The sequence below is a fragment of the Aethalodelphis obliquidens genome, unplaced genomic scaffold (assembly GCF_003676395.1).
Source record: "Aethalodelphis obliquidens isolate GAN/ISIS:26980383/991018 unplaced genomic scaffold, ASM367639v1 scaffold69, whole genome shotgun sequence".
Taxonomy (NCBI): Eukaryota; Metazoa; Chordata; class Mammalia; order Artiodactyla; family Delphinidae; genus Aethalodelphis; species Aethalodelphis obliquidens.
In genome coordinates this window covers 9,412,592-9,423,611 of record NW_020838013.1, presented here as the reverse complement: position 1 = coordinate 9,423,611, position 11,020 = coordinate 9,412,592, and the positions used below count along the sequence as shown (strand labels likewise).

Here is an 11,020-nt window from a genome sequence, read left to right as displayed (position 1 = left end):
CCGGGAGCAGCTCCTAACCTTGGGTGGCCAGGCTCCCGAAGATGGCCTCGCTGGCGGGAGGCTGTTATGAGGGGCTGTGTGTGCGGGAGCGTCATCCCAGGTGCAGGGCCAGGAGCCCCCGTGGCCATTTCATCGACTCTCCCCAATGGCGCAGAAGCTTCTGAGGAAGCTTGACAGCTCCTCTGGGGGCCCCTCCCCTTCTCCTGGGGAGCACGGCCTGGCCTGTCGGCTCTGCCCAGGAGCCCCTTTCACCCGGAGCCGCCCGCTTCCGGGCCGCTTCCGGCCGCAGGGTGGGCCTGGCGCGCTGCCTGCCCTGGAGCCCCAGGAAGGAGGGCCTGGCGCACGGAGCGGAGCTCTTGGCCGGCTCAGGCCCACGTCCTCTCTGCGGGACGGGACACGTGTTCTGTAACGCCTCTTTTGTCTCAACGTGGAATCCATACAGAAGATCATCTGCCTAAGCGTGTAACGTTTTAGAAATTCAGTGCAGTGCTCTAAATATGAAAGGGAAGTAAGCAGTTATTTATGCTAATGTAACGATTCCCACGTGTACGTCCTCCGCATGGCCTGAGGGCGGCTGGCCAGTGCCTGGGGCGGGTGCATCCACACTCCTGAGAAAGAAGGGGCGTTGGCCTCCTTGGGCTCTCAGCGTGGCTGCCGGCGTGGCTGCGTTCCTGGAAAGATGAGTGAGTGCGCAGTAACACCGAGCAAGGTGTTCACTGCAGTGACGAAAAGCAGCTCTCGGATGTAGTCTCAGGTGACTGTAAGTGGATATTTGCCCTCGGGAGGGTCCAGGGGGACATTTAAAAGTCACTCCAGATGAGTTCTCACAGGCCTGGTTCTCGCTGCGACAGGAGCCTCTCGGTCCTCAGGACCTTGCACGTTTCTGGACTCGTGCGCCCAGGCAGGGGCAGCGCCAGCTCTCTGTGCAGCTGGTGGGGGACGTCTGGGGAGGGGGCGTGTGATGAGCTGCGCTGTTGTGTCTCCTGTGAGCTTGGAGAGGGATTTTGGAAGGGCTTTGTTGTGTTCTTTGTCTCTTGCCTAGGATCAAAAAGCAGCTGTTTAGGCACATCATTGTAAATCAGCTATACTTCGATTAAAAAAAAATAAAACAAAACAACGAAAAAAGCAGTTATTTTTAAAAAAACCCTGTTCTGCAGGCATTTTGTCTGCTCTTCCTCTGTAACGAAGCAGAACGTAGATGACTAAGGCTGCGCCCTAGTAAGCTGCTGGCTTTTACTTCTTCATCTTTCCAGACTTCTTCACATGGTTGACAGTGACACGCACAGTCTTGTCTCTGAAACCAGACACTTCTTTTCGGGGTGTGGGTGGGGTGCAGGCCCTTGTGCTTGCCTGGCGTGGTGCCCAGAAGGGTCTGCGCTGACCTTCTCCTTCCCTGTCTTCCAGTCCACGCCTTCTCCGTCGGCAGACCTACTGGGGCTGGGGGCTGCACCCCCCGTCCCCACGGGACCTCCACCCTCCTCCGGCGGGCTGCTCGTGGACGTTTTCTCAGACTCACCCTCCGCGGTCGCTCCCCTGGCTCCCGGCTCCGAGGACAACTTCGCCAGGTAGTCTGCCTCCTGCATCCCGAGGACAGGGGCTCCCCCCGCCCGGCCAGGCCTGCGCCCTGGGTGCCCAGGGAGGGAGGAGGCTCAGGCGCTGGGCAGGTGAGGGAGTGGTGGGCGCCCTGTGTGCTGTCTGCTCCCGTGGGCTGCGCCTGCCCTGCAGGACGCTTGTGCTCTGCTCTCCGTGCTGTGCCCCTGGGCTCTCTAATCACGCCCTGTGTCTGCCCTCCAGGCACCTAGCTTTTTCTTGAAGAGATGCTCTTCAGTTCACAGTCACTGCTTTGTCCTGTGGGGTCTGCTTCCAAGCCTGCTTCCTGCTCCTCCGCTGACCTGTTCCGTCCTTGTCACCTCTGTCTGACCGGTGTCCCGATGTTCACACCCCTGCTGTGGGCCAGCAGAGTCCTGCGTGCGGTCGACTTGGCCCCGTTCCCCCACTTTGAAGGCGAAATCCCAGGCTGCTCTTCCCCGCGCTTCGCTGCGCGGATCCTGCCCCTTTTCCCTGCTTGCTGTCTGTCCCTCTGTCTCTGTTGATCTAGATCCAGCCAGGAGGTGGGGGGCTCCCCCTCCGAGAGGAGAGCGGGTGTGAGTTCTGTCGTCTCCAAGGAGCGGCTGCTCGTCTTGGTCTTTGTGACCGCGGAAGAGTTCTTGTGGTTTTCTGGTTTCTCCTGTCTCTCTCCGTTCGCCCCGCACACTGACTCGTATTTCCTGTCGCTTGTTGGAAGTGACTGGGGAAGGGCGGGTTTGCAGTGCCGCCAGTTGTCCGTCTGTGGCGGAAAACAGACTCTTTTTCTTAAACTGAGGTATATAGTTAGTTGGTTTACAACATCATATTAGTGTCAGGTGTACAACGTAGGGACTCAACTTTTTTAGGTTATATTCCGTTTAAAGTTATCACAAAATAGTGGCTGTATTTCCCTGTGCTGTACAGTATATCCTTGTGGCTTATCTATCTTATGTGTAGCAGTTTGTACCTCTTACTCCCGTACCCTGTCTTCCCTCTCCCCCCTTCCTTCTCCCTGCTGGTAACCACTAGTTTGTTCTCTGTGTCTGTGAGTCTGTTTGTTTTGTTATATTCATTTATTTTTCAGATTCCACGTGTGAATGGCAGCATACAGTATTTGTCTTCTCTGTCTGACTTATTGCGCTTAGCATGACGCCCTCCAAGTCCATTCATGTTGCAAATGACAGAATTTCATTTTTGTATTGGCTGAGTGTGTGTGTGTGCGTGTGTGTGTGTGTGTGTGTGTTCCATCGTATATTATACCACATCTTTATCGACTCATCCGCTGACGGACACTTAGGTTGCTTTCGTATCTTCACTTTTGTAAATAATGCTGCTGTGAATATTGGGGTGCATGTATCTTTTCAAATTAGTGTTTTCATTCTCCTTGAATATACCCAGGACTGGAATTGCTGGGTCATGTGGTAGCTGTATTTTTAGTCTTTTGAGGAACCGCCATACTGTTTTCCAGTGTTTCACCAATTTACATCCCCACCAGCAGTGTGCAAGGGCTCCCTTTTCTTCATGCTCTCATCAGCATTTGTTATATGTGGTCTTTTTGATGATGGCCGTTCTGACAGGTGTGAGGTGTTGTCTCTTTGTGGTTTTGATCCCCGTTTCCCTGACGGTGAGTGATGTTCAGCATCTTTCATGTGCCTGTTGGCATCTGTATGTCTTCTTTGGAAAAATGTCTGTTCAGGTCTTCTGCCCGTTTTTTAATTGGGTCATTTGGTTTTTCGATATTGGGTTGTATGAGCTGTTTATGTTTTGGAAATTAAACCTCTTATTGGTCTTACCATTTGCAAATATTTTCTCCCATTCAGTAGGTTGTGTTTTTGTTTTGTTGGTGATTTCCTTTTGCTGTGCAAAAGCTTTTAAGTTCAATTAGATCTCGTTTATCTTTGCATTTGTTTTCTTTGCCTTAGGAGCAGATCCAAGAAAATATTTGCTGCAGTTTATGTCAAAGAGTGCTCTGCCTGTGTTCTCTTCTAGGAGTTTTATGGTTTCAGGTCTTACATTTAGGTCTTTAATCCAGTTTGAGTTTATTTTTATATGTAGTGTGAGATGTTCTAGTTTCATGCTTTTCCATGTAGCTGTCCAGTTTTCGCAGCACCAGGGGAAGGGAGAGCAGGGAAGAGGGGAGGGGAGGACAGGAGGGGCAGGGAGGGCCGCCTGGGTGTGGGCGTGGGTGTGCGTGGCCCGCGGACAGCCCCGGTGGAGGCCATTTGGAGGCCACTGCCGCGTGTCAAGTGGCCGAGCCTGTGGGCCGACCTGAACAAACGTGTGTGCTTTTGCCGTGGCGCCCGTGTCCTGCGTCAGTGGAAGCTGTTCACAGTTGAGCAGCACCTTCATGGAAGGCAGACGACCTGCTCCTGTGGTCATTCCTTGGTTGTGCCGTGTCACCCTCTCAACTTACCTCCCATCTCTAGCGGGCGCTTTTAATGGTGTTCGTCGGAATATTTGCTGCTTTTCCCTTCCCTCCTGTCCCAGAGAGGTTTTTCTGGTCTTCGTGTTCTTTAAACCCTTTTTCGAAACTGATCTTGGTATTTTTGGTGGGTGGGTGGCTTTGAGTGACTCACATGCTGTCCCTTGTCCCCCAGGTTTGTCTGTAAAAATAATGGTGTGTTGTTTGAAAACCAGCTTCTTCAGATTGGACTGAAGTCTGAGTTTCGGCAGAATTTAGGTATGTATTTTACTTTACTTAATGAAAACTTCTCTTAGAAGTTATGAGGAGAAAGTTATTTCCAAATCACAAATCTCAAAAGGGTCTAGTTTCTAGAATATATAGAGGACTCCAAATCAACAACAGAAAAACAACCCAGTTAGAAAATGGGCAGAAGTCTCAGACATTTCCCTAAGGAAGACATTCGGGTGTCCAAAAGAGCATGCAAAGGCGCCCACCATCACCAATGGTCTGAGAAATGCAGTCAGACCCATCGAGGTACCACCTCATACGCACCGGCACGGCCGCTATAAAAAACAAAACGAGGCTTGGCGAGGACGCAGAGAAGTTGGAAGCTTGTGCGCTGGGGGGTGCATTCGCTGCTGTGGCAAACAGTCTGGAGGTTTCTTAAAAAACTAAAAATAGAACTCCCATACATATGACCTAGCAATCCCACTTCTGGGTATTTACCCAAAAGAATTGAAAGGAAAGCAGGGACTGGAACAGGTACTCACATGCCCATGTTCACAGTCACCAAAAGGTGGAGGCAACCCAAGTGTCCATCCATTTGAGTGGATACACAAAATGTGGTTTAAACACACACTGGAACATTACTCAGCCTTAAAAAGGAAGGAACTTGTGACACAGGCTACACAGGGTGAACCTTGAGGACATCACACTCAGTGAAATAATCCAGTCACAGAAGGACTAATCCTGTCTGATTCCACTCCCTAGGGGTCCCTGGAGGAGTCACATCCACAGAGACAGAAAAGTAGATGGTGGGGCCCAGGGCTGGGGGAGGGGAGGGGAGTGAGTGTTCATGGGGACAGAGTGTCCGTTCGGGAAGACGGAACGTTCTGGGGATGAAGGTGGGGAAGGTAACACGACCATGTGAATGTGCTTCGTGCCCCGCCCTGTGCGCCTAGAGATGCGGAGACGGTAAATTGCAGGGTATATGGTGTATGTTTTACCACATTTTTAAAAAAAGCTTTCTGTGCCCCCCAGCCCCCCAAAATTGTGCCCACTGGCTACTGGGGCTGTTGCCGAGGGGCCCTGTGGGCTGCTGGCCCCGCCTCCGTCTTGGCACCATCGTGGAGCCTTGTCTGCGGAAACGAGTGGAGGGTGGGAAGGCAGCGCATCTGCCCCGTGGGGCCCCTCAGACTCCTTCTCACTGAGGACGGACGGAGGTGTTCGTTTCTCATTGGATGAAGGGGTTAGACTCCGGGCCACGGTGGCGTCACCCAGGAGCCGTGGTGTTTCTTAGGCTGTCGGGGAGGCATGCCTACCTGTGCGTCCTCTTCAGGAGATTTGAAGTTCACGTTCCATTCTGAATTCTGAGGGTGTAAAGACGTCCACAGAGGTCTGTGTGGCGGTTCCTGCTGTGCTGGCTCCGAGCCCCCCAAGTGCCGAGGCCGAGGGCTCGGGCGTCACTTGTGTGGGCCGGGGGCTCTGCTTTCCTCCGTGCAGCTCAGGAGGCTGTGGCGTGTCGTGGGAACAAGCTGCTTTGCTTCCTTCTAGGCCGGATGTTCATATTTTACGGTAATAAGACCTCCACGCAGTTCCTGAGCTTTACTCCTACGCTCATCTGTTCGGACGACCTCCAGGCCAATATCCTTGGTTCCGTTGCCCCTAGGCCCCTGGCAGAAGCGGGTGGAGGATAGACTAGGAGGGCGTTTCCAGGTGCTGTTAATGCAACCTCGGGGTACCTTCCCACACTCAGGTTGCTTGTTTATAACGCTGGTGAAGTACATGCAGGCCTGTTCCGGCCTCCACATCTGCTGGGGCTCTGGTCTCCTTGGGGAGTCTCCCAGGGAGCTGCTGCCCAGGCAGAGCGAGTGATGGGCCACCTGGGACGAGCTGCGACCGGAGACGGTCCCATATAAATGGCAGAACTGGGACGTGAGCTTCTCCAGCCCGTCAGCCTTGCCATCCAGGTGTCCTGTTCCCGCGATGATGGGCCACCTGGGTAAAGTGAGGGCGAAGGAGGCCCAGCTTGACCACCGAGGATGCCGCCTTCCCTGGAAAAGCCGTGAAGCAGGAACCTCCTTACTACAGGCCAGATCTATTTTTATTTTAAGATAAACACGCTTTAAACGTGGACCGTTGAAGCTAAATGTTTAAGTTATTAAAAACACACGTAGGGCAGGTTTCGTCCGAGGCCAGGATGTGAGCTCCGACTCCTGCCGGGCCCCTGCTGGAGCCCCTCTGAACTCGGGGCTCAGCCCGTGTTCCCAGCGTCGCCACAGCTTCCTTGACACACGCACATCTGAGCCTGCAGACCAAGCCTGTGGACCCCACCGTGGACGGGGGCGCGCAGGTGCAGCAGGCTGTCAACATAGAGTGCGTGTCCGACTTCACCGAGGCGCCCGTCCTCAACATCCAGTTCAGGTGGGAGCCCCGGCCGAGGCACCAGCCGCTCTTGCTGGACGCGGGGGTGTCAGGCTGGGCCGGCACGTGGCTGTGACGCGGGACCTCTGCATCCTTCCTTCAGAGGGTGTGGTGAGGACCGAGGGGTGACCTGCCGTGCACACTCCAGAGGCGTCTGCTACAGGGGGGTGTGGGAAGTGGGGGAGGGAAAGGGTGCCCGGGTCTGGGACGCCGGGTGGGCGGGGCCTTCTTCCCAAGGCCCGGGGCTTTCAGGCGAGAGACCGAGGGGCCTGTCCCGCTGCGGGCGCTGCGCAGCCTGCTGCTCCAGAGGCCAGCCGCCCGGCGCTGGGCCCACCAGGGCCTCCTCTGGGGTGTGAGCGCCTGTGTGTTGTACTCTGAGCGTACACGTCGGCCTGACTGTTTTTTCTGACGTGTCTGTTGCTTCTCGGCTCGTTCCTGCCGTCTTTCAGCGACTGTGGTAGAGTGTGCTTCCCAGCCTTCCCTGTTGGGCATTTGTAAGGTTAACTTTTGAAAAAGCACCTTTCCAAATACGAGGTATACAGGGACCTGCAGATGGTGTACTTTGTAAAATTTAGGGAAATAGACGTGCAGAATTTTTCTTTCATTCCGTAGGCACACTGTTTTCTTTTAGTCTTTTCATGGAAAAAAGAAAAAACCCACACGATTTAAACTTGGAGTTGTAGGACACGGACTGCTGGGGAACGGGAAGAGGCGGCGCCTGTCCCCGGCGCTGCGACCAGCCCAGCAGCCTCGGCCGGGGGTGGCGGGGGCACGTTCCCCGACGTCCTTGGCCATCGATGACGGTGCGCAGGAGATGGACCAGCCTCCCTGGAGCCCTGGGCCGCCCTTCCAGATCTCTCCGCCCCGCCTTTTGCACGCGGCCCCCCTGTGCCCTGGAGGTGGCACACTCGGGACGTGGACTCTTCCCAGCATGCCTCTGTGTTGCTCACAGGTATGGGGGAACCTTTCAGAATGTGTCTGTGAAGCTGCCTATCACACTCAACAAGTTTTTCCAGCCCACGGAGATGGCTTCTCAGGATTTCTTCCAGCGCTGGAAGCAGCTGAGCAAGTGAGTGGCGCCCTGTCCCCCCCGGGTGGGTGGGGGGCCTCGGCTCTGGCTCAGCTGACGGCACTCGCGCTGGCCTCGGTTTCCCACAGTCCCCAGCAGGAAGTGCAGAATATCTTCAAGGCGAAGCATCCAATGGACACAGAGATCACCAAAGCCAAGGTAAAGGTCTTGCTGTGGACGTTCCCAGGGTCGGGACACGACCGGAGTCCTCAGAGGAGGCTGGCGGCTTCTCGCCTCGGAGAACCCTCCACCTCTGCTGGCGCCGACGCAAGGGGCTCCTGTTTCTCCTGGTTCTTCCCACAGATTATTGGCTTTGGTTCTGCACTCCTAGAGGAGGTCGATCCTAACCCTGCAAACTTTGTGGGAGCTGGCATCATACACACCAGAACCACCCAGGTTGGATGCTTACTGCGTCTGGAGCCGAGTCTGCAAGCCCAGGTCAAGCCCCTTGAGGGAGCCGCTGAGCTGCTTCTAGCTGTGGTGTGATTCCCACACAGTGAGATGTGCAGATAGATCCCAGATGTGCACACCTGTGTAACCGCCACCACCCACCCGCTGGCGTGTGTGGCATTTCCATCGCCCCAGAAAGTTCTCTGGCACGCCCGCGTCAGCCCCGGCCTCCCTAGGAGGCAGCGCCGTGTGGCCCAGCGTGGGACCCGCCTGGCCCCGGGCTCCAGCAGTCACCGTGTTGCTGCTGTGTCCACGGTGGGTCCTCGTGGAGCACGTGGCCCTCCTTTGTGGGGAGTTGCCACTCTGGTTTGCCCAGCCCTCCTGTCGATGGACCTCAGGCTGCCCCTGTTTCAGGAGGCATTGAATATGGCTGCCGCAGACATCCGGACATGCCTTTGCGTGGGCATGTTTTCATTTCACGTGGGGAACACTCAGGGTGGGATTGCCGGCTCATGGGGTCTGGGCACGGTCAGCCTTGCTGTTCCGACAGCGATGCGGTCTCAGACGCCCACCAGCTGCGCATGAAGTTTCCAGTTGGTCCACATGCACACGAGCACTTGCTGATGTCAAACTGTTTTATTTTTGCCACTGAGGGCGTGTTCGTTGCTTGAACCTGTCAACAGTGGCACCTCCAGGGACGGGCTGAGCAGGGGGCCTTGAGGGGCCGCTGGGCGGGGCTGGCCCCGCGGTGCCTGCCCTGGCACCGCCACTGACCTTCTGTGTCCTCTGTTTCAGATGTACCGACTCACGCTGCGGACGAGTAGAGAAACCGTCTCTCAGAGATTGTGTGAATTGCTTTCGGAACAGTTTTAATCAACAAGGACGGAGGGTCAGGCTCCTGTGTCTGCGTTTTTCTTCATCTCCACTGTCGTCTTCGTTGCCATGCCGCAAGTCCACGCCCTGTGTAGCGTTGCAGCCCCGGGTGCCGCCCAGCCCTGCTTCTCTGGCCTCGTCCCTTGTGGGGGTGGATGGGAGCCCGTGTGCCGTCGAGGAAGAAGAGGCTCAGCCTGGACCCAGCCGCCCCGCCAAGTCAGGAGGAGAGGGGCGTGGATCCCGGGACTAACTCTTACAGAAATCAAGACGGTTCTGTGGCTAAGCCTACAAATTAAAGGGAATTTAGAAGTTTGAATGAAAATGGAAGGCGTTCGAAATTTTACCAGGATGCCGAGGCTGTCTCACTGACAGTCCATCTCTGGTGCTCTGAGAGGAGAGGCAGCGTTCTGTCTGCCATGGCAATAGATCTTGGCTACTTGGATGGGAGACGGGGAGGCAGCCCAAGGGTATGTCCACACGGGGCCCAAGCGCCGGCCTCGGCCAGGGTGAGAGCACAGTGCCAGGGGGCTTGCTGGGGCCAGGTTCTGAATCTAGAAGTCAGACAGGGTGTGTTCTCAATGACGATCGACAAAAGCACGTATCCTGGCTGGGTTTAATTCTGTCTCCCTCCCCAGCACTGTGTTCTTAAAGTGAGATCTGTAAAGCCGCCTGGCCGAGACCTGATGTGTGCAGTGCTGGGGGGATTCCTGGTGGCTCTGGGGGGGTGTACCTAACCTCATGCATCTTTGGGTTTCAAATGAGTGCACTGTCACCACAGTGGCCCAGGACTGCTTCCCGATTGTGATGGCAGGGTTTGTTGTGGGCCGACAGAGAAGATTTCTGGAAGGTGAGCTGGCCTCTTCCCTGTGCAGTGACCTAAAGGTGCCGGGGTCATGATTGCAGGCCAGGGTGCTGTGGACCTTGGCCTGTGCAGTGGGAGGAGGGAGGCCTGCGTGTGGTCAGGAAGCAGAGAGCAGAGTGGGGATGAGCTGGCACCTGTCCCCCCACCCCTCCGTGTGCGCGGCTCTCACGTGCTGTCCCCTGCGCCTCGAGATGCCGAGGCGAGGCCTGTGTCCTGTTAGCGGCAGATGCGCCAGGTGGGTGGCAGGCACAGGCTGCAGGTTTGTCCTCGACAGACACGTCCGCTTTCGACACTGAGGGGCCCAGGAAGAGCTGGGGCCCTTGTTGGTTACCCTGGTTTTCCAGCAGGGACCGGGCTCCCTGCCTTGCGGTGGGGAGAACCACGTGGGGCAGGGGGACACAGTGGCCCTGTGCCGTGGTGCGGGTCGCGGGGAGGCAGCTTCTGGGAGTCGCCATGTGGGTACTTGGGGCCTCCCACACTGCGGACGCCCCACTCAAGGTTCCCACACCCACCACCCTGTGCAGCCCCTGCAGTGCGCAGTGGTGGAGGCTGAGGCTTTGTGCATGTGGTGGCAGCATGGCCGCTGGTGGCACTGCTGTGCACTGCAGATGGATGGCGTGGCCGTCGTGCTTTTGTTCAAGGTGCGGGACGGTACGCGGTGCTTGGGCTCCAGTGTTTGGACTGCCAGCCCGGGGCTGGTTTCTTATGTCAGCCGACGCCCTCCCTCCACCCACCATTCTGGGTGAACAAATGCTGGGGTGGCGGCTGGAACGTGTGTGGTCTTTGGAGGAAAAGGCGCCCGGCATACGGCTCAAGGTCCCGTCCCGTGGGGCTGCGTGGGGCGCTGAGAACCGATGATGCGGGCCCGTCGTCTGGAACCTGTTCCCCAGTCACGGGGGTGGAAGATGAGGTGTGTCGAGGTGACGTGCCTTTTGCTCTGCACTTGGGTTCAGGACGTGGGCTGAGCCTGTGGGACTCATCCTGGTGGGGCCTGCGGCCTGGCCTTGGCTCCCCCCACTCCGTGGTGCGCGTCGGGGGCCTGCCTTCTAGGGGCCTGCGTCTAGGGGCCAAGTGGGCCCAGGGGTTCCTTCTTGGGGGGTGAGCCCAGCCACAGGCAGGGTACAGGGTCCCACGGGACGGAGGGCCTCACAGGAGAGTAGTGCTGAGCTGGGAAGGGTGAGAGGGCCTGCAGGGGAGGGGAGGGGAGGGAGGG

At 56.7% G+C, this 11,020-nt stretch overlaps 1 protein-coding gene across 5 annotated transcripts in view; it reads left to right on the top strand.

The window, feature by feature from the left end:
• The window catches only part of AP2A2 (adaptor related protein complex 2 subunit alpha 2), a 64,472-nt gene extending 54,860 nt beyond the window's left edge, over positions 1 to 9,612 (top strand). For all 5 annotated transcript variants that reach the window (XM_027090296.1, XM_027090293.1, XM_027090295.1 and 2 more), the window contains 8 exons: positions 1,405 to 1,565; positions 4,164 to 4,246; positions 5,744 to 5,833; positions 6,490 to 6,613; positions 7,566 to 7,682; positions 7,772 to 7,841; positions 7,986 to 8,120; positions 8,868 to 9,612. In XM_027090296.1, the coding sequence (XP_026946097.1) occupies positions 1,405 to 1,565; positions 4,164 to 4,246; positions 5,744 to 5,833; positions 6,490 to 6,613; positions 7,566 to 7,682; positions 7,772 to 7,841; positions 7,986 to 8,120; positions 8,868 to 8,945 (858 nt within the window). In that variant the 3' untranslated portion in view covers positions 8,946 to 9,612. The remainder of the gene's footprint in view (positions 1 to 1,404; positions 1,566 to 4,163; positions 4,247 to 5,743; positions 5,834 to 6,489; positions 6,614 to 7,565; positions 7,683 to 7,771; positions 7,842 to 7,985; positions 8,121 to 8,867) is intronic.
• Positions 9,613 to 11,020: the final 1,408 nt, after the last annotated feature.